Source organism: Schistocerca piceifrons, chromosome 2 (assembly GCF_021461385.2).
Source record: "Schistocerca piceifrons isolate TAMUIC-IGC-003096 chromosome 2, iqSchPice1.1, whole genome shotgun sequence".
NCBI classification, from domain to species: domain Eukaryota; kingdom Metazoa; phylum Arthropoda; class Insecta; order Orthoptera; family Acrididae; genus Schistocerca; species Schistocerca piceifrons.
Window position 1 is genome coordinate 3,938,890 of NC_060139.1, and position 24,219 is coordinate 3,963,108.

The 24,219-nt window shown below is 38.4% G+C and overlaps 1 protein-coding gene across 4 annotated transcripts in view; it reads left to right on the forward strand.

Moving 5' to 3' along the window:
* LOC124774888 (ATP-binding cassette sub-family C member 4-like) overlaps positions 1-24,219 on the forward strand; it is a 365,241-nt gene that overhangs the window by 186,517 nt on the left and 154,505 nt on the right. For 3 of the 4 annotated variants that reach the window (XM_047249542.1, XM_047249543.1, XM_047249544.1), the window contains exons 3-5: positions 5,380-5,517; positions 9,911-10,115; positions 16,950-17,175. In XM_047249542.1, coding sequence (XP_047105498.1) covers positions 5,380-5,517; positions 9,911-10,115; positions 16,950-17,175 — 569 coding nt within the window. Of the gene's footprint in view, positions 1-5,379; positions 5,518-9,910; positions 10,116-16,949; positions 17,176-24,219 lie in introns of those variants that run through there. The other variant, XM_047249545.1, reaches the window with a different exon arrangement.

Sequence of the window (24,219 nt, forward strand, 5' to 3'; positions counted from 1 at the left end):
ACAACCCATTGTCACACATTACTGATTTTGATATGATCATCGTCATACACAGCTATCATTCGTCTATGGACTTCAATTGGAGGCACGTTTTGTGTGGTTAGAAACTCGGTAACGACATGCTGTTTCTCATACACTGACATAGGCATGTTACACACTTCCATGTGCATGCTACAATCAGAGCCCTGTAGTGGCAGAGGGTTGCAACTTCTGACAGCATAGCAGGAAAGTTGATCAAGTAGTACTTCAACCAATATTGAGAACCGAATAAAAATTTTTTATCTGAATATCTAGCTTTATGGATGTAAATTTCTGTTAATTACATTTAGATAGCAGTGTTTGTTATAAAACTGTGTAACAGGTTGAAGCCGTTCCACCTGCTTTTATCTCTTCGTTTGTTGTACTCGGTGTTGACCCGTGTTGCTACACTGGCTGAAAAATGGGTGGTGGATTCCGACGCAGATTTCACTTTTCACAACCTCCTAATAATACAGTTATATGGCCAGTGCACTATTGTTTGAACTTTCGGTAAGCCTCGTTAATAGTTAGCAAGTGAACCTCCACATGCCCTCCCTTCAAGAATTGTGTTTGGTAGATGATGATCTCCTGTTTAAAAAAACCTTAAGGCAGTTCCTATTGCAAGGATCATTTTATACATTAGAAGAGTTCCTGTACTACAGTGTTTAACATCTCTTGTATTGTAGATTGCAAATGTATGCCCAAATTTGTATTTGTAATACCGAATATTTTTATTGTAAACATATATTTTGCAATATTTATTTCTCTGTAACACTTATTATTTTGTAATCTTTATCTCTCTCTAAAATGTATTTTTGTAGTGGGACCTAAGTTACTGTTTACTGTTTTTTGTTTTGTAATCTCCATCTATTTCTAAAATGTATTTTTTTTTGTAGTGGGACCTAAGTTACTGTTTACTGTTTTTGTTTTGTTTTATATATTACCATAAATTCTGGCCAAAAGCTTGTAAAATTGACACGTTCCATATCCTGTGATACTGTCACAACATGGATCACCGGAACAAGAGATAAATAAATAAATAATAATAAATATACTGCTACTATAGTTTACTGTTGAACATCTACGAGCAGAAAAACCTAACCACAATGTTCACAGTTCTTGAAGAACAAACAGTTACGCATGAAAATAGACAATGTCATTGTTTTCATACGGTCTATTGATGTAACACTTATTTCACTGTTAAGTTGATACATTGTTATTGTTCTAAGCAACCCGAGTTCCTTTTCTGAAATTCGGGCGTGGACTGACTGGCTCGGGACCAAAAAGCAGGCCCTTATATATCACCACAATAATAGGTACTGAAACTACACATTGTTTAAAGTTAAATTTACAAAAATTACAATTAAAACTTAACTCAGTCGATTAACTGAATATATTGTAAAATTGGTTCTTTTAAACAGTTTCTTCTACTACAAGGGTTAAGCCGAATTATTTGTTTAAATCATGAAATTAACAAATATAAATATGCAAACAATACTTTGGACAAAACTGTTAATTATTTTGTAATCGAATAAATCCAAATACATACTTTAAGATTACTAGCATTTTGTCTTCCAAATGTTTACAATTACTACAGAACTGATATTTGTTTATACGTAGTTACGAAACAATTACGGATTTCACCCTGTAATGAAATATACTAACTAGTAATAGTCAAAATAAATTAGAAAATCAATTACGTACATAAAACAGCATAAAATTAGATCTGGTATTATATTATATTCTTTAAAACTGAGAGCCAATCTTTCTCTTTTATGGAAATGCAGATTATACTCACGTATATTAGTGTTAATTAGTTAAAAGTAAAAAAAAAATGTATTTAAGTAGGCAGATGTCAAAACAAGAGGGTAAGAAAAATTATCCCAGCTTGCTTCATCACAAGGTAATAATCAATTATAAACTGGACACAGTATCTACAAATATAAAAATATTTTCTTTGAAAAAGACTATTGTAGTGAAGTAAATATTAAGACATTGCAGTAATAGCAGATAAACAGTAGCTAAATAATAAAACCAAGGAAACATCAGAAATTTAGATGATATAAGTATGAATAGCATGAGCACTGAAAGACCTGAGTCGAAACAAAGCCCCCGGAGTAGACAATATTCCATTGGAACTACTGACGGCCGTGGGAGAGCCAGTCCTGACAAAACTCTACCATCTGGTGAGGAAGATGTATGAGACAGGCGAAATACCCTCAGACTTCAAGAAGAATATAATAATTCCAATCCCAAAGAAAGCAGGTGTTGACAGATGTGAAAATTACCGAACTATCAGCTTAATAAGTCACAGCTGCAAAATACTAACACGAATTCTTTACAGACGAATGGAAAAACTAGTAGAAGCCAACCTCGGGGAAGATCAGTTTGGATTCCGTAGAAACACTGGAACACGTGAGGCAATACTGACCTTACGACTTATCTTAGAAGAAAGATTAAGGAAAGGCAAACCTACGTTTCTAGCATTTGTAGACTTAGAGAAAGCTTTTGACAATGTTGACTGGAATACTCTCTTTCAAATGCTAAAGGTGGCAGGGGTAAAATACAGGGAGCGAAAGGCTATTTACAATTTGTACAGAAACCAGATGGCAGTTATAAGAGTTGAGGGACATGAAAGGGAAGCAGTGGTTGAGAAGGGAGTGAGACAGGGTTGTAGCCTCTCCCCGATGTTATTCAATCTGTATATTGAGCAAGCAATGAAGGAAACAAAAGAAACATTCGGAGTAGGCATTAAAATCCATGGAGAAGAAATAAAAACTTTGAGGTTCGCCGATGACATTGTAATTCTGTCAGAGACAGCAAAGGACTTGGAAGAGCAGTTGAATGGAATGGACAGTGTCTTGAAAGGAGGATATAAGATGAACATCAACAAAAGCAAAACAAGGATAATGGAATGTAGCCTAATTAAGTCGGGTGATGCTGAGGGAATTAGATTAGGAAATGAGGCACTTAAAGTAGTAAAGGAGTTTTGCTATTTGGGGAGCAAAATAACTGATGATGGTCGAAGTAGAGAGGATATAAAATGTAGGCTGGCAATGGCAAGGAAAGCGTTTCTGAAGAAGAGAAATTTGTTAACATCCAGTATTGATTTAAGTGTCAGGAAGTCATTTCTGAAAGTATTCGTATGGAGTGTAGCCATGTATGGAAGTGAAACATGGGCGATAAATAGTTTGGACAAGAAGAGAATAGAAGCTTTCGAAATGTGGTGCTACAGAAGAATGCTGAAGATTAGATGGGTAGATCACATAACTAATGAGGAAGTATTGAGTAGGATTGGGGAGAAGAGAAGTTTGTGGCACAACTTGACCAGAAGAAGGGATCGGTTGGTAGGACATGTTATGAGGCATCAAGGGATCACCAATTTGGTATTGGAGGGCAGCGTGGAGGGTAAAAATCGTAGAGGGAGACCAAGAGATGAATACACTAAGCAGATTCAGAAGGATGTAGGTTGCAGTAGGTACTGGGAGATGAAAAAGCTTGCACAGGATAGAGTAGCATGGAGAGCTGCATCAAACCAGTCTCAGGACTGAAGACCACAACAACAACAACAGCATGAAGTAGTGGAGTGGTAGTGTATTGTTAATATACAGTTTTCCGACCAATATTCTGTGTGGTTTTTGTCTCATGTTACTGTACATTTTGACTCATTACACATCCATGAAGGTTTTCCCGCTTGATGGGATCTATGGAACACAGTGAATGAATGAATGACTCTCTGGCAGCAAAGTTTAATGCGGAAGTAATTTGTCAACTTGTTAACATTTGTTACAAATGCTTAAATCTGAACAGTGATTATGAACAGAAATAATGCAAGAGGTAATTCTGATATTTTTCAAATACATTTGCAGTCACTACTCCAATATTTTATTTGTAGCTTCATTCATTTTCGTTTTCAAAGACAGATTTTTCAGAGAATCCTAGTAGCTAATGCATCCTGTGGTGTTGATACCAGAAAAATTATCCTGGAAAATACTGTACATAGTTTATAAAATTTTACTTTATTCCAGACATTCAGTTTCTGTGAATAGGCCACTTTCATCTATTTTGGTCATTAACTCACATACATATTGTTGATTTTAGACTTACATTCCCAACATCCTAACTACAGGAAAAGATGTTATTGACATTCAGTGATGTGGTTGTTGCTACAGTCTTCAGTTTGATAGCTTCTTTGATGCACCACTCAACTCTAGTCTATCCTGTGTAAGTCTTGTCATCTTGGTAAACTACTGCACCCTGCATCCATTTGAACCTGCTTACAGTCTCTATCTGCAATTAACAGTACCCACTCTCCTTTCCATTATCATACTGGCAATTGCTTGATGTCTCAGGATGCGTTCTGTGAACCAATCCCTTCATATATTCAAGTTGTGCCATAAATTTCTTTTCCCCCAATTCGATTAATTATCTGTTCATTACTTATCCAACCTACTTACCTAATCTACAGCATTCTTCTGTAACCTTCAAAGGCTTCTATTCACCTCTTGTATGAATTGTTTATCATTCACATTTTACTGCCACATGAGACTACACTCCAAATAATTATCTTCTGGAAGGACTTCGAAACGTTTAAATTTGTACACTATATTACCAAATTTCTCTTTTTAAGAAATTTTTTCCTCACTTTTACCAGTCTGCATTTTATATCATCTCTACATAGGCCTTTAGGACTTGTTTTTCTGCCTGAATTAAAAAAAAAATCATCCACTAATTTTAGTGTTTAATTTCCTATTCAAAATCCCTTCTGATTTAATCTGACTACAGTCCACTACAGATGTTTTACTTTTGTTGATTTTCATCTGATAATCTCTTTACAGTGCATTGTCTACTCCTTTCAACTGCTCTACCAAGTCCTTTTGCTGTCTATAACAGAACTACAGCGTCATCATCAAAGCTCAGAGTTCCATTTCTTGTTGCTTACCTTTAATATCATTTCCAGATTTGCCCTTGGTTTCCTCTACATTAGGCATTGGCTACAACTTTGTGTCACTCCCTTCTTATCTATTACTTACCTTTCATTTCCTTTGACTCTTATAACTGCAGTCTGATCTGCGTATAGATTTCTGTCAATAATACTGAGGGAACAACTTCAGTAATGGCTATAAAAGTAATAATAAAAATAATTGCTGACAATGATCAGATGAAAATAGAATATTGTTTACATTTAGCTTTATTTTAATCTGTTCCTTCTATCTATATTACGTTTATTAGCAGGGTAATGAGATAAATTATAAATGGTATGGATAAAAGCTCATTTTCAGAAATTCCATTCAAAAATTTAATTTTTGATAATGATGTTTATAAACATCATTTGAATAATAACTGTCACACCATTTGTTTCAGAAACTGGAGGAAGGAATTAGCTTCAGCTAATAAAAAGGAGAAAAAGGAGCCAAGCCTTTTGAAGGCACTTTATCACACCTTTGTTGGCCAGTATATGTATCAAGGAGTAATACTGGCATTCAATACATTTGTAGTCAGGTAAATTAGTTTTTAATTTTCTGTGTGAATGAGGCACTGTGTTTTTGTCTAAACAAATCCTGGTATTCTCACAGTTTGTCTATAAGAACTTGTAAACTTAGAATGGGAGGAAGTTGTGAGAGCATTTACTGACAAGACATACATCTTTTCCACAAATTTTCTGCGTCTTTACTACAATGCAAATGTAAATGAAATATAAACGGGATTTTATTTAAAAAATTATTTATCAAAGAGCAAAAGGCAGTTACAATTTATTTTTCCAAATAGTTTTCCACTTTAAAAATACATTTTTCCCAGATAGAAGAAAGGTTTGTTATTGCAGCATCATAGAATGAAGCTGGTTGTATCAGAAGCCAGTTGCACATGAATTCTTCCGTGCCCTTGTCATCTTCAAACTAGTGCCATCGTAGAGCTTCTTTAATACAGGGCTATAGGTCTGGGCTGTAAGCAGTATGATCAACCTTAATCCAGTGCTATTCCTGTAGTTTGGAGATCATTAAGGGCTTCACTATGGGGCCAGGTATTATAAATAGAGGAGAGTGACCTATTGAATCAGTTGGTCTCATCTTTTGCAGTCATATGCATCCCTCACCTTCTTCAGCAACTTGCAGTAGTATGCAGCATTCATTGCGTGTTGCTCATGCAAAAAGTCAGTGAGCAAAATACCTCAATAGTAGAAAAAAATGGTTGAAAGAAACTTTTCCAGCTGACATTCGAGTCTCGGCTTTCACTGGAGCTGTCTCCCCTTTCTTCTGCCACTCCATACTGGCTTGTTTTGGCTTGGGAGTGCAGTGATGCACCCACATTTTGTGGCAGGTGACAGTCCAACTCAAAAACGCATCACCTTCTTTTGCAAATGTTGCTGTAAGCCACTGACAGATCTCCAAACATCTCAGTTTCTGATTTTTGGTCAAAAGACAAGGGATCCATCTGAAACACACTTTATGGAACTGTGGGTCAATTGTGATGATCACTTGACAGTTCCCACAACTTATACCAACATGTTCTGCAATTTTTGATACTCTCGCCTGTTGATCTGTTACAAGAATGTCTCAAACTCCATGAATGTTTCATCTGTAATGCTAGTCAAAGGACAGCAATCATGTTGCTGATTTTCCACATTTTCTTGTCCTTCCTTGAACTCTTTATGCCAGGCAAACACACACATATTTGGCAATGTCTGATCACCAAACTGTGCAATCAATCTCTGAAAAATTTCCTCATTTGAACTCCTCCAAGAGAAAAATTTTTATAATTATGTTTTGCACAGTGGAGGGGTGCACCTGCTGCTTCGAGATCATGAGCATTACTGATGAAGCACTCCTAATGTCCCCACTCAACAATACTAGAAGTGCAACTCTGGTCCTACTAACTGTTGATGCTCAGGAACAAAAATCCCTTTTATATTTAGTTCAACCTCATATTTCTCATTTATGACAACAACATTAAAAGAAAGGATTGCTTGCATTAGTAATTAGTAAGGAATTATTTGTCTTTGCACATAAGGTTGCAAAGACCTAGATTATACCCTAATTGTGACGGATTTCACGAAGTTTCTTCCCAGAGACAGTGGACAAGCGGTTTCTGAAAGTGTAATCTTGCACTTCACAAGCAGACAAAACCAGGCAACCTCCTCCCATTTAATCTCATAGAATGAAATGCAGATATGTGTTTAGTAGTTAAAAGAACAAATTCAGACATGTAAGGATTCAGTCTTTTTTGTTGACAACCATCAGTAAATAAACTTAAATGGTTAGTTGCCTACAGAAATTTTTAGAATTGATTTCATTTCTCTTTTTCTGACTTCTCACACATTTTCTGGCAGAGTACAAGAACATGTCTGTAGTGAAATCGTGCACTGATGCAACATGACAACTAGTTCCTTAGTAATGTAGGCAGTCTCCTTCCATTTGTGTCAAGATAGTGTTTAAATGATCAATATTAATCCAGTTTCACCTCTATGATGCTGAAACCAAAGCCACAACTTTCATTTAGATTGTACTGACACTGTTAGTCATTTCCTTACCAGTTGTATCCCACAGAGCAAAACAACATCTACACAGATGTATAAAAATGTAACTGTCATGAAGTATTCCTTTGTCAGATGTTTTTAGCTTAAGTTCTTTTCTGAATGATAATTTGGACCACAAGAGGGATAAAAAATAATTACAGCAGTTGTTCACAAATTTATGTTTTCATCATATTACAAAACTATTCAGTGTCACCTATATTGATTTATCTATTATGGTTGTCTTGTGCTTGATTTGTGTATTTTTAGATATGATTACAAGCTGCTTTGATTTTGTTTTCTGTATTCTCTATAATGTTATCACTTTTGGGATTTTTATTTGCATTTGTGTGTGTTTGTGTGAGGATAGAACAGAATAGAATAGAAGTTTGATGTCTCATAAAATACAGTATCATTGACTTAATACAAAAGAGACTTGTCAAAATACAAAAATTGATTTCAGTTTTTCTTAAAGTACAGTATCATTATTACAATACTCCATGCTGGACACATAATTGATGGATAATTTATGATCTTCAATGTTTATTCTCTGCTGCTCACATTCTCAGATCATCCATCATGAAATCTTCTATTGAAGAGTAGCATTTCTGCACCGGCTTGTCATGTCAGTTTTTTCATAGATTCTAAATTAATACTGAGCAGATCTTTTCCTTTTCCTTTGTTTTAAATTTTCATACTCATCCACTGTGGAATTTGAACATGAAGGTTCAAACGATGGGTAGCCAACATAAATTGATTTGGGTTGTTAGTGTTATATATTGAAATTAATTTGCTGCAAACAAATCAGGGTGCTGTGAACAAATGTATTCAGTTTGTAGATGTACAGTGAGGCCACACAAGGGGACCTAGGTTTATATCATTAGTACAGTGTGACACAAAATCAACAGTAAGGTTCCTGTTTACAACTACTCTTCAGATATTTATGGAAAAGAAAAAATAGTATTTTGCTATCAGACTGCATGAAACAACTTCAGATTATTTATTTGTATCTTTTATACTGTTATAACTCTTTGAGAAAGTTGTGTGACTTTCAAGCAGTATTGTTCTAGCAAGACATCTACTTGACTACTGACTTTTTATTCGATTGGCCTCTGACACTGATGAGCCAAAACATTATGACCACATGCTTAATAGCTTGTTTGTCCATCTTTGGAAGGAAATACACCACTGATTCTGCATGTCATGGATCCAACAGTTTGTCACTTTGTGGAGGCATATGGCATTAGATGTCTACACACAGGCCAGGTAATTCACATGAATAATGAGCCACTGGTTTGCTTACGAAGTGTCCGATACTGATCCAGATGGGTCCCGTAGGATTTACATCAGGCAAATTTGGTCACTGAGAAATCAGTGTGAATCACTACAATGCTCCTCAAACCATGAAGGGACGCAGGAATGATTACTACCACAGGTCCCACACACACACAGGAGAGCGTCTCCCATTGCGTAATACTGTTCCCACCAGTGTGTGCTGATGGTGCACTGCACATTTCTAGCTGCCATTCACCTTAATGACTGGAGATGACAGTTAATGTAGTGTAGCAAAAATGTGATTCACCTGAATAGCCGATATGTTTCCATTGATCAACAGCCAAAAATTGATAGTTTCATGCCCTCTGCAATCGAAATTGACGATGTCTTTGGGAATGCACTGTGGTGGTCTGCTGCATAGCTACATGCTCAGCAATGTGTGATGGTACAGATGCCACTGAGCACCATCTATCTTTCTTTACAGAGCAGACGAGCCTCCAAACCCCGTGTTCTGTGACGAGTCATGGACATCCAACCATTTAGTGCCTAGTGGTAGTTTCCATGTATTGCTACTGTAGCGTGTGAAAATAAGACAAGCTTCGTCATTTTTGAGATATTTACTCACAGGCTCTGCTTAATAATAATCTGCCTTTTGTCAAAGTCATTTATTTTAATGGATTTCCCCATTTGCAGCCCATATCTTCACTAGGGTGTTCCCCCGACCGTGTCTGGCCCATTTACATACTTTTGTTGTCACATCATGTTCCTGCAATACCACCAGGCAGCATCCATCATTTTGGTGGGCAGTGGTCATAATGTTTTGGCTCATCAGTGTACATTTCTATTAACTATAATAAAGGAGCACTTAATTTAAACTGATTTCCAGTCTAGTCTGCACTGTTTACAGTTTTGCTCCTTTGTTCCCAATGAATCAGTCATGAAAGGCATTGAACCAAGCAGAAGTTGTTTCTGCATACTACTTTCACTGGTAACATTAAAACTGTTTCCATGTTAAAGGATCACAACAATCTGTTGACACATTTATATTGGAAGAATATTTAAAATTAGAATACAATTAAAAATGTGTGCACTATTTGGTATTGTCCTCAGCACAGCAAAACCTGTCCTCCTGGGTTATCTGCTAAAGCATTTTACTCCTGGATCAACAATTACAAGGGACGAGGCATTCTATTATGCAGGAGGTTTAATAGCTACACTATTTCTGAATCTTGTACTGATGCATCATACTAACTTGATGGCACAACGTATTGGAATGAGGGCAAGAATTGCATGTTGCTCCCTTATCTATAGAAAGGTATGTTTCTTTCTCTAGTGTTTATCTACATACACATATAAAAACACTTACAATCACAATGTACGTAACTGAAAGTATGATCTGCAAATTACTTTATTCTTTATATGCAAATCCAACACCACTGTTGTCTAAAACATAACATGCACACATATACAAAAAAGGAACTTATTTTTTTAAGCAGGCTTGTGATCGTTACTTTTCCTCCATCCCAGGCTTTGGATCTCTTTTCATTCTTTCTTTTAAATGCAATTCTTGGTCTAAAAGATGTACTGATCAAGGAAACAACACAATAATTTAGAGAAACTGGTTCGTGTAAGAGGTTAACTTTGCAAATAGGAAAATTTCAGATATAAAATGAAGAAGAACTTCTTAACCATGTTACCAAGCTCTATAATTCATTTAAAATCATTGAAAAGCCAAACCTAAGAGAATATGTTGTAGATGTCATTTGAAACTTTTTAAGTGTTTTGATACTCTATTCACAGTATGTTTTTTTCCTTACTATAGAAATTTAATGCTGCTGCTTCTCATTTGTGTAATATTAGCTTACTATTTCATTAATTTTTAAGATAATACTATTTAATATTAGCTGACTAGTTCATTAGTTTCTGAGATAATACTAACTGATTTTAGTAATGAATTCAAAAATATTTACCTTTATTTTTGCCAATCATGGTATTTTTTCAATTAGTGAACTGCAGTATACTGACAGTAAATTTGGTTACTTTACGTTATTCACATTTTCAGTAAGTCTCAATGTGCAATAACAAATCGAGACAAAATGTCTCAGACTGTTGATAAATGGAAATACATTTGTGGGGTAGGTTTCTAGTTTTAATTATCCTTTCAAAAAATGAAGTTTTGTTGTTTATTTGTTGACACATACATCTCCAGAATCCTGATACACACTGATATGCCCATGCTGAAGTATTGTATCAAGCTGCTAAACAAGATGATGCAGCCCACTGATGAGCTTGACATGGGCTGTACCATGAAGTTTTATCTCCTCTGGCAGCTCGAGACAATACGTCAGCACAGGGATTTCATTGTGTACCAAGAATGCAGAAATATATCAGCAAACAAACAAAAAATTATTTACAAAACTTTATTTTTCAGTGTTATACTGGATTGGTGCATAAGTTTGTAGCGCTTTTTCATATAGATACACATAATAGTCTTTTGTCATCACTAATATATTCTATTTCACTGTTTACAAGTCCGTCAATCGTAGGGTAACTTTCTGATTTTGCAACTGTGGAAATCATACTGTTTCGAGGCAAGAACTCATCGAGCCATGTTTGGAGCACATTTTTATCCTGAAAGGAGGTTTCTTGAAGGTTATTCAATAGAGAGCAGAAAAGGTGAAAATCTGAGAGTGCACGATCAGGTGAAAGAAGTGAGTGTGGAACGACATCCCAACCAAGTTCCTGTATACTGTTTTTCGTCAGTCCAGCAGAATGCAGGCAGGCATCAGTTCATGCTGTCTTTCTGGCCATTGTTCTTGGATTGTATCTGCAAGACATCTCAGTTGATTGCAATACATGTTAGTAGTGATGGTTGCACCTCAGGGAATCAATTCATAGTACACCACACCATCACTGTTCCACCAGATGCATAATATTTTCGCTTGTGAATGCGTACAGGTCTTTGTACAGGGAATTGCTGCTTTGCTTGGGCTCAACCATTCCTTTCCTTATGGTAGTATAAAGATGCTATTTCTCATCACTAGGATGAGAATGGTTGGTGCACTGACTTAGAACATAGAGTACCCATACACCCAATTTTTGAACCTTCCCCATTGCATGTGAATGTCACACAATGATGGAATGATCACAGTTCATTATGTTTGCCAATTCTCGAGTATGTTGACATGGTTCATTGTGGATCAATGCTCTTAAACAATCTTCATGAAACCCTCCAGGTCTTCCTGAATGTGGAGAGTTTTTAACATCAAAACGATCCTCCTTAAAATGAGAAAACCGTTATTTGACAAGCTCTGTCCAGTGGCATTATCTCTGTATGAAGTGCAAATGCTTCTGGCTGGTTCCACTTCTGTCACCCCTCTATTGAACTAAAAGAGAAGAGCATGTTGGAAACGTTCTGATTTTTCCACTTGGCACTCCATTTTGTAGCATCCATTGATCCTCTCACTGTCTCTATTGTGTGCAACTTCTTGGCACTGACGTGGCTAGTAATAATACAGTTAATTATAACACTCTGAATAAGTAGCACTTTATTAATTATCATGAAACTTATCTTTGCTCACCAGGCTCAGCTGTAGCTATGAAAGCCGGCCAGGGTGGCCGAGCGGTTCTAGGCGCTACAGTCTGGAACTGCGCGACCACTACGGTAGCAGGTTCGAATCCTGCCTCGGGCATGGATGTGTGTGATGTCCTTAGGTTAGTTAGGTTTAAGTAGTTCTAAGTTCTAGGGGACTGATGGCCTTAGAAGTTAAGTCCCATAGTGCTCAGAGCCATTTGAACCATTTTGTAGCTATGAAACTACACACATGGGCTTGCGGTTCATAACACACTAAGTAAACCAGGATTACTGAGTGATGACTTGATACACTTTCAGAATGGCCTTACTGTGGCTTCACTACAGTCACTAGAAAACACAAGTTGATAGACACTTGTTCACACTGTTCTCATAGCATTGGTGCATGGGCACAGTTCACAGGAGGCAGAAGTCTCTTCACTCCCTGATGGTTGACACAGACTTTGTCATGGCAAGTAGGCAGTACAACATTATTCCAACAGGAACTTCCTGGAAGTGTGCAGAATCCCACCTTAAACAGACCTGCCCTCCTGGCCTCTGGTGACATTATTTTGCAGCAGAGGCGTGCTGATGTTGCCTCGGAACTACAGGAGGCAATGCCTTCGCTGGCACCTCGTGACGCTGCTTCGCTGTGCACTCTGTCTGCGCTGGTCGGTACTTCTTGTACCACTCTCGCTACTCGATGACACTGAAAATCTCCAAATGACAAAATAACAGTATGTAAACTAAAATAGCAACAATGAACTGCAAATAAAAAATGATAGTTGATAATTAGAACCATAACAACTGGAATACCACCACGTAAAATAAAAATGCTATGAACTTATGCACCAACATCATAATTAAAACTGTATGATTACCTCTCACATTTAAGCCACTCCAGTAGTTTGAAATATTTTAGTCAATAAATTAAGAAACTAGAGGAAGATTAACATGAAATACTTTTATGTTATTTTAATATACAGATTTGTCTAATTTTGCAAAAGTTTGTACAGTTAGTGTGGCAAAAATTATTTCACAGTTTAAAACATATTATTCACTGGTATGGTACTGCAGCATTAAAACTTCAGAATCACTTCCTTAGTTGCCAAGAAAATATTTTCTCCTTGATGTAGACTGTAAAACATATTTAGTGATTTAATTATTTTCAAAGTTTTATGGTTGTAAATTCATAGTCACCTCTTTTGCAAATTACAACCCCATAGCAAAAGTCATTGATAACAAAGACAGCCTTCTGGCTTCATCTCAAAAGCAGAGATTTATTAAGTGAACTGTATGAGATAAACAGAGGCCTTTAATGTAAGTGAGGAAGTACTGGGTGGGTTATACTTTGTGTTCCATACATGTGTGTGTGTGTGTGTGTGTGTGTGTGTGTGTGTGTGTGTGTGTGTGTGTCTATATATATATAGTTATAATAGAGGGAAACATTCCACGTAGGAAAAATATATCTAAAAACAAAGATGATGTGACTTACCAAATGAAAGTGCTGGCAGGTCGACAGACACTCAAACAAACACAAACATACACACAAAATTCAAGCTTTCGCATCAAACTGTTGCCTCATCAGGAAAGAGGGAAGGAGGGGGAAAGACGAAAGGATTTGGGTTTTAAGGGAGAGGGTAAGGAGTCATTCCAATCCTGGGAGCGGAAAGACTTACCTTAGGGGGAAAAAAGGACGGGTATACACTCGCACACACACACATATCCATCCAAGATTATGCCAGATCTTGTAATAACAAATGTGGTGTGGATTAATGTGTTGATGTGGCATGAGATGGTTACCTGAGGATATAATTACACAAATACTAACAAAGAGATAGAGGGGCTGGCCAGTACTTACCTCAGCTCAGTACAGCCGATAGATACACATAAAACAGAACTGAAAATTTACATTCCTAGCTTTCGGAACTTTGTTCCTTCATCAGGGAGGAGAGAGGGGAAAAAAGGGAAGAAGGGAAAGTAGATTCAGTTACTCACAACCCAGGTTATGAAGCAACAGGGAAAGGTAAACAGGGACAACCATGCCTCCATCCTTGCTACCCTCCCTGTTTACCTTTCCCTGTTGCTTCATAACCTGGGTTGCGAGTAACTGAATCCACTTTCCCTTCTTCCCTTTTTTCCCCTCTCTCCTCCCTGATGAAGGAACAAAGTTCCAAAAGCTAGGAATGTAAATTTTCAGTTCTGTTTTATGTGTATCTATCGGCTGTACTGAGCTGAGGTAAGTACTGGCCAGCCCCTCTATCTCTTTGTTAGTATTTGTTTCACATCTTATATGAGATTTTCCATTAATCATTTAGATATAATTACACAAGATGTATTGCGTATCATACTATTTTCAATCACACATTTCATATAACATTCAATTAATACATTTTATACTTCAGCATCTGTGGTGTTACAGCCCTGGCTGTAAAGTATGTAATGTAGAGATAGTGACTTTTTCAATTAATCTGCATGACCTTGCTCGGATTTCATCTGACCTGGGAGTAGCCTGCAACTAAATCTTGAATTGCAATCAGTCAGCTTCACTTTGCATTTAATTATCAGATTTATTCATCAAGAAAGACTAATTTGGAGAAATATAACTTTCTAGTATTCCCATAAAACTCCTAATTTTGCTGATGAAAGTCAAAGATGCTGTTTATTCCTGCAGCTTCCTTCAGTTTTAATAAACCCAGACTCAGATTTTAATCTTCAGTTAATTCATATCTTGAAAAATATTTCGTTCTGAAGTTGAAGAATCTGCAATACTCTGCAGGGAAACTGCCTTAAAATCGTTGCCCCCATTCTTGATAGAGTAGGTGGAGAAATGGAAATAAATTTTACTTTGTAACTCTATTAGTGTGGTATAATGCAAAATTAATGATATATGGTAGATCTTGACTGATAGAAGTCAGAATCCCACTGTTTTGCAGTGTCACCACACATACATTTGGAGTTACAGCTTGTCATACACTTTCCACTTAAATACAATTATTGTACCAATTTTATAATGAGATTCAGAGGGAGACAACACTCACTGGCAAGATCTTCTTCTCACCGCTGGCTGTTGGTGCAGTTGCAGTAGTGGTCAGCAAGTCATCTCTGACAGCAGTGATGGAGATGCTGCCATTGATGTATTTCAGTGCTCTTGATCTTGTCATGTAACATAAAAAAAACATACTTCTATAGAACACACTAGCAATGAAATAAGAAAAGTACAAACACTCATTAAATTCATCAACTTTGCATCCATTAAGTGTATTGTAATGCGTTCTCACATGCTAGGTGGCAAAAATACTGGCATGAGAGCTGTTAATTTCTGTCATACCACACAGCACACATTTATTTAATTTTTTTAATGTGTTTTCATGTGCATTTTATGTTGTTTACTTTTATTTTGTTTGATGATGTTTAAGTTTTCTTAAGTTACTGGAGATCACAATATTATTTTTATATTGTGAGATTGTCCTATACACTGTAAACACATATTTGTATCAGGTGATTTAATTTTTGATAACAACTTTAAATTTTCCTTTTTTTCACTTATCTTCTGTGATAATTTATTACACAAGATTTTTTTTCCCTTTGAGGTCTGTTTTATTCCATGATTCACTTTCATTAGTAAGCGCAAGTTGGTTACTTACTTCTAACATTCTTCTCATGAATGTTGTTACTTTCAGAATATGCAAATAAGGCCATGGAAGAAGTCATAGTTTGGATAAATCTTAAAGTGGCTCTTTCTATGGCTGTTAATAATCCTCTTTTGAGTTGTAAAACAGATTTTGCAGCCAAATGAATTTCACTATACTAACGCACCGATTCTGTTTGGGTAAAGTACATATTGTTTGTCACCAACTTTCATGTGCGTCCAGGGGGAGTTGATGAAATAACAGATGAAGTTTAATTTACAACTTACAAAGTCTTCATCTTAAATCTACATCACAAGGAATTTTGTAACATGGTTAGTGCTTGTACCTTTTTTTATACATTTATGATTAAGTCACCTGCAGAAAATTTCTTCATTTTACAAAGATATATTTTTCAGTTTCTTTCTTGATGCCACTGACAGCCCTCCTGTTGACCAGTACATTGGTCTCATCTGTAGATTTATTGTACTTATGATCGGAGCTGAATAGCTCTAAATCATTAAAAATAGTATTTGTACTAAAACAGAGTCTCCTGCTAGACCATACTGCAGGTTTTGTTCTTCAGAACAATAAGAGCTCAAAGTAGCACTCACATGGTATTTAAGTTCAAAAATCTGTTTCCTGCTCTCTAAATACAACTTTATCCACTTGTAGTAAGACAATTTACTATGTTAAATTTAGTCTAGCTGATCACAAATAGCATATAACAGTGTTGGTCTTAATATAATGCATAGTTTCTAGAATTAATAAAGGATGACTGGAAACTATTTTTTGCATTCAATTGCTTCACCACTTAAAGCTGCCTTCTTCTAGAATTCTACCCAGATCATATGAATTGTAGTAGACTTTTTAATGTAAAATTAATTCCAATTTTATAAACTTTAAAATATTATACTATGAACATATAGTTTAATTTTATTATTTTTAGATAATGCGTCTAAGCAAAACTGCACTTGGACAGACGGCAGCAGGTCAGATGGTAAATCTCCTGTCCAATGATGTAAACAGATTTGACAATCTGTCTTTAGTCTTGCATTACATATGGATCACTCCCATTGAAACAATAATAGTTACATACTTCATGTGGCAAGCCATTGGTTGGGCATCAATAATTGGTGTTGTTGGAATGTTTCTTCAAACTGTTCCTGTACAAAGTAAGTTATGTGTTTGATTTATATTCACAGTATTAATATTCATTTAAGAAACACTGCAGCTCTTTTCAAGAATTTTATGACAGTTACAATAAATTTTATAACTCTGATTATATTTGAATACTAGGTATGTGCCCTCACTGATTATGTGTGCAGGAAGCAAAGGAAGCTACATCCAGTCAAACTGCGATATAATTGACAATTTTCATAAACAGTGCATCGAATAAGGAAAACGTCTTGAAAAATACACTTTTAATAAGTTACAATCCAACATCATTATCACCATTCTCACTTATTTAACATCCAATACTCAACGGTGCCATCCTCTAGTCACTTCTATGCATTAGAGTCTTCATTTACATACACCTGTCATTTCTACACATTTTCTAGCATCATGTACTCACCTTCAGTTAGGGCATCATCTTAGTCTTTATTGCCTTGTGGAAACCAGCTAACACTTCCATTGGTCCATCCAGCAGCAATTCACCCAGGTTCATTACCCAACCATCTCCATTTCATTTTCATATTTACAGTTTCCACTCTAATCTATTCTCTGAACCATTTGTTTGTCTTTCTCTCTCCCCTAGCAATTCTCGACATGCATCTGCCCTTTCTCACAATTAACACACAGATTTTTAATGGTTTCCACACTAAAAGTCCATGTCTCATTGCCATAAGTCAAAACTGATAATACAAACTGAGTGCAAACTTCTCGTTTCTGATGCATTGGAACTTAATTTCTGGAACCTCTGTTTATTTCTTTTGCTTTCCATTCAGTTAATGTTTTGAACTGACCTGAATACAAATGTTCATGAAATGGTTCTGTAGCTTGACTGTTAATTTGAACTACTTTCTTCTTGATGTATTGATTCTACATTATTTCAATTTCGCTGCACTGATGATCAAGCTTACTTTCAGAATTGCTTAACCTAGCTCTTCAGCTTGCAGTTGACAAAGCAAACAGCACAGTACTATCAGTAACATGAAGGTAATTTAGATATGCTCCTTCAACACATATTTTTTCTTTATTTTGTTCATTCTGAGGATCTGAAAACTTCCTTATGACTGCTGAGAGTCTCCATTTCAAATTCCTGTTTTATTTATGAATTTCTCACTATCCTGATGAAGTTTTATTAAAAGCTCTACCATCATCATCATCTTGGACAGTTTCCAGCCACTGGCTGGGTCTGTCGGGAACACAAGCCTCTCCATCGTGTTCTGTCTTTCCACCATTCCCCCTCTTCCACCTTCGTCCAGTTCTCTCCTTTTCTCGTCACACATTCCTTCACTCCCTTCACCCATCTATTTCTTGGTCTTCCTCTGGGCCTCTTCCCCTCCAGTTGCAGATCAAACATCCTCTTTGGAATTCTTCCCTCATCCATTCTCTTCATGTGTCCATACCACTGCAGTCTTGATTTTTCTATCCTGTCCTGTACTGGTTCCTCCTTTAGTCTTTCCCTCACATACACATTTCGCAATCTGTCTCGTCTTGTTACACCCCACCTGCTCCTCTGGAACTTCATTTCACTAGCCTGTATTCTACTTTTGTCGCTTTTGTGCATTACCCATGTCTCACTTCCGTATGCCAATATGGGGACAAAGTAGGTTCGGTATATAATTCCCTTGGATTTCTGTGGCACCTCCTTGCTCCAAATAAGCCCCCTAATGCATTTGTAGAACTGCCCTGCTTTTCTGCACCTTTCATTTATTTCCATTGTGTTTCCCCCCTTACTTTCAATCACGCTTCCCAGGTACTTGAAGTTCTCTACCACTTGTAGTTTTTCCCCTCCACAAGTTATATCCACATTTGGCCTATTCGTCTTCCTTGTTGTGACAATTATTTCACTTTTCTTTGCAGAGAAATGCATTCCATATTGTGCTGCCGTTGCCTCCCATGCATCTAACTGCTCTTGCACCTCCTTCTCGCAATTTCCCCATAACATCAGGTCATCGGCAAAAAGCACTGCTTTCATTTTATGATCTCCAATTGCATCTGATACTTGCCGTAGGATTTCATCCATAACAATAATAAACAATAAAGGCGAAAGTGCACTTCCCTGTCGCAGCCCATTTTCCAGCTTGAACCATGCAGTACGTTCCCTCCCCACTTTCACACAACTCTCACTTCCCTCATACATTTTTCTGACTTTTTGTGTTATCTCTTCATCTATCCCTTTTGTGTTCAACACATCCCAGAGCTTGTCCCTACAGATACTGTCATACGCCTTCTCAATATCTAAAAAGGCCATGATTAAGTCGTTCCCGTACTCATAGTGCCTTTCCTGCAGTTGCCTTACCGCAAATGTGAGGTCCGTTGTTGATCTTCCCGGTCTGAAACCGTACTGCTCCTCTTGCAGTCTACTTTCAATACTGCTTCTTATTCCCTTCTCCAGGATCTTTTCATAGATTTTTCCACAGTGGCATAGCAGGGTGATTCCTCTGTAGCTCTCACATCTCCTTTTATCCCCTTTCTTGAAGATCGGGACTATAATTCCTTTCTTCCAATCCTCAGGAATTCTGTTCTCCTTCCACACCACCCTCAGCACTCTGTATAGCCACTGGGTTCCTACTTCTCCTGCTGCTCGTATCATATCCACTGTTACTTTGTCCCAACCTGGTGCCTTGCCCCCTTTCATCCTCTTTATGGCTTCTTCCACTTCATTCCAAGTTAGATCATCAATTTCCCCACAATTATCATCGTCTGCTGCCTTAGGCTGTCCATCGCTGTTAGTTACCCGCTTGGCGGCATTCAACAGATCTTCAAAGTACTCCTTCCAAATCTTTTGGAGCTCATGCATTTCCTCCACAACTCTTCCATTATTATCCATGATCCTCAGGCACTCGCTTCTGTCATTCCTCTTATTTCTTACCATGGCGTAAAGTACTTTTTTCTTCCCTTCACTGTCCTCTTCTAACATTCTTGTCCATTTTTCCATCCACTTCTTCTTCTCCGCCCTTACTATGGTCTGTGCCGCTTTCTTGCTTTCCTTATATTTTACCCTAGCTTCCTCTGTTCGGATCTGGAACCATTCTCTGAAGGCTTTGTTCTTTCGAAGTACTGCCTCTTTACATATGTTGTTCCACCATGGGGTTTCCTTACTTCTCCTCTTTGTGCTAGTTCTACGGCACACAGTCTCAGCTGCCTCAACTAGGGCCCTCTTAAAATCTCCCCATTCTTCTTCCACTGTTCTCTGATCTTCCTTTGGCAGCTTCTTCCTGATCAGTGTCTGATACTGGGTCCTCCGTTCATCCTCTTTCAGCATCCATGTCTTCAACCTTTTCTCCTGTATATCTGTTGCCCTCCTATCTTTTTTCTCTCTCAGGGTGGCTACCAACAGCCGATGGTCACTGTCTAAGGCCTCAGATGGAATGACTTTAACATCTGTGAGGCTGCTCATCATCTGCCTATCCACTAGTACATAGTCTACTACTGAAGTTTGGGACCAGTCCCCACTGTACCAAGTTATTTAGTGACTACTTCTCTTCTTGTACGAGGAATTCGTGATCGCCAGCCCATTCCTCTTGCAGAATTCCAGCAACAATTTTCCTTCTCTATTTCGGTTCCCCCAGCCCTCTGGTCCCATTATCTCCTCGAATCCTTTCCTGTCTGTGCCAACATGTGCATTGGGGTCCCCTATTATAATCTGATTACCTCCATTTAGCTGCTTTTGCATGTCATCTTCAAATTCGTCCTTCTCCTTTTTTGTACACCCCACCTGTGGGGCATATGCTTGGATGATTTCAATGCTTTTTCCTTTCACTCGTACTCTGGCTTTTATCATTCGATCATTGATACCTTCCACCTCCTCCTGCAGACCCTCTCTGACCACTATTGCCACTCCATTTCTTCCCCTCTCATTCCCTATCCAGTACAGTTTACATCCTTTACTTAGTGGTTTTTCACCAACTCCTCTCCACCTAGTCTCAGCAAGTCCCAAGATGTCCAATTTCCTCCTTTCCATCATTTCTTCAATTTCTTCTAACTTCCCAGTTAGAGTCCTTACGTTTAAGGTGCCCAGTCGTAAACCATCTCGTAATCCTTTTCCATTGCTTGGTCGGTTTCCTTTAAATCCGTTCCGTGATCCGAGGCATGTTCCCTTTTTAAAAGCAGTTGATTTATCCACTACTGGCTTGCTAGGCCTATCGCAGCTTCACCAGAGCCCCGTTAGCCGTCACGTTTCAGGTTTCCCATAGGGCCTTCTCAGCTACCGTAGCGGTCCTGGGGCACACGAAGTCCACTGATGTATATATTATTCAGTGCACTAACATAGGTTGAATCAATGTCGTCTTTCTCAAGGGATGTTAGTACAGATATTGTTGAAACTGAGTCAAATGAGCTCTCAGAATCTATGAAACCCAGATGAAGATGCAATTCATACTTATGAATAAAGGAGATGACAAACAAAAAGGCAGATATGCTGCATTGTCAATAGGCACACAAACAAAAGGTACGCAGATGGCTAGTTTTTGGAACGCATTTCCTTTTTTTAGCTGCCCAAAAAAGACACACACTAACACACACTCAATCACTCACATGCACATGCCTGTCTCCATACACTGTGCTCAGTCAACTGCCAGCTCTTTACTGGTTAACAATGAGTGTACTGGGTGGTAAAGGTGTGAGATAACGGCACACAGCTATTTGATGTGGGGACACAAATTAGACAGGGTGCTGATGCAGGTGATGGTGTACAAGCACATACACTCAAGTGCACGTGTGCACACACACATGCACATACTATTGAATTGGGGGGGAGGGGGGGGGAGAGGGGGCAGCGAGTTACCTTAGTTTTAGGCCAGGAAGGTTGTGGGAGCCAAGATCGTGCTGTAAGGATAGCTCCCATCCGCACAGCTCAGAAAAGCTGGAGCTGGAGCTGGGGATCTATATGGCACGTATTGTGAAGCAGATATTGAAATCTCCCATGTTATGCTCCACTGCATGCTGTGCCACTGGGTGCTCCACCTTGTTTCTGGCAACAGTTTAGCTGTGGCCATTCATTCTGGTTGGCAGCTGATCAGTTGTCATACTAATTTAAAATGCTGTGCAGAGGTTGCAGCAGAGCTGGTATATTAAATGGCTGCTTTCACAGGTGGCCTGGCCTCTGATGGGGTATGATGAGCCTGTGACTGAATTGAAGTAAGTGGTGTTGGATGGGTGGATATGGCAGGTCTTGCATCTGGGTCTTCCGCAGGGGTATGATACAAATGACAGGGGATTGGGGATTAGAGCAGCATGGGGATGGACTAGGATATTGTAGAGGTTGGGTAGGAGGTGGAACACTGCTTTGGAAGGGGTGGAAGTAACTTTAGGGTAGTATGTCCCTCATTTCAGGACAAGATGAAAGATAATCAAAGCCCTGATGTAGGGCATGGTTTAGTTGTTCCAGTCTGGGAGGTATTGGGTGACAAGAGGGGCACTTCTTTGTGATTGGTTCTCAGGATAGATGTGAAGATCAGGTGTTTGTGAGTATATGGCACAGGAAATCTGTTTGTCAATTAGGCTGGATGGTATTGCCTGTTTGCAAAGGCCTTTGTAGGCTCTTCAGCATAATCGGCGAGGGGATTCTCATCACTGCAGATGCATCTACCATGGGTGGTGAGAACTGATAAACTGTTGCAAGAAATGGGGCGGAGCATCCAGTGGCACAACATGCAGTTGAGCACAACATGTGAGATATCAGTGGCTACTTCACAACCCTTGCCATATGGATCCTCCCCACCAGCACCATTTTTTCTGAGTTGTGCAGATGGGAGCTATCCTTACAGCATATCCTTCACTTCTGTAACCTTCCTATCCTAAACCTATCACATGCCCCAGCACCCCTATCCAATTTGTATCCTCACATCAGCTAGCTATGTGCTGTTATCCCACACACTAGTCTATGACATCGGGTGCCAGCCATCTGCCATCTGCTGGCCGTCTGCCATCTGCCGCCTCTACCTGCACCCCTAGCTAGTCCACAGATGGATTCCCACTCTCACACAAGCCACTAAATACTTCCCCCAACCCTGTACCTGCCTCCTGCTACTCTCCGTTGCTCATCCCACCCCATCGCATACCCCCACACCTTTCCAGTACACTGACCGTGGGCCAGTAAAGAAGTGGCAGTTGACTAAGCAATCTGTAGAGAGACAAGTGTGTGCATATCTGTGTGTGTGTGTGTGTGTGTGTTTTCCTACAGCTAGAATAAGGCAGTGCATTCCGAAAGATACCCAAGTTTAGTACCTGTTGTTTATGTACCTATCAACAACGCAATGCTTGTGCCTATCAGTGAGGTGTCCCCCTTTATTCGTAAATAGTTCATAATTTTCAACCATTCTGTACATTGTAATTCATACTTATTGTTGATATAAAATTCAACTTGCTCTTGTCTAATTATAAATACTGCTGTGATATTTCATTCCCTCTGAACAACTGAAACCATCATCATCATCATTTAAGACTGATTATGTCTTTCAGCATTCAGTCTGGAGCATAGTCCCCCTTATAAAATTCCTCCATGATCCCCTATTCAGTGCTAACATTGGTGCCTCTTCTGATGTTAAGCCTATTGCTTCAAAATCATTCTTAACCGAATCCAGGTACCTTCTCCTTGGTCTACCCTGACTCCTCCTACCCTCTACTGCTGAACCCATGAGTCTCTTGAGTAACCTTGCTTCTCCCATGCGTGTAACATGACCCCACCATCTAAGCCTGTTCGCCTGTTCGCCCTGACTGCTGCATCTACAGAGTTCATTCCCAGTTTTTCTTTGATTTCCTCATTGTGGACACCCTCCTGCCATTGTTCCCATCTACTAGTACCTGCAATCATCCTAGCTACTTTCATATCCGTAACCTCAACTTTATTGATGAGGTAACCTGAATCCACCCAGCTTTTGCTCCCATACAACAAAGTTGGTTGAAAGATTGAACGGTGCACAGATAACTTAGTCCTGGTACTGACTTCCTTCTTGCAGAAGAGAGTAGTTCGTAGCTGAGCACTCACTGCATTAGCTTTGCCACACCTCGCTTCCAGTTCTTTCACTATGTTGCCATCCTGTGAGAAT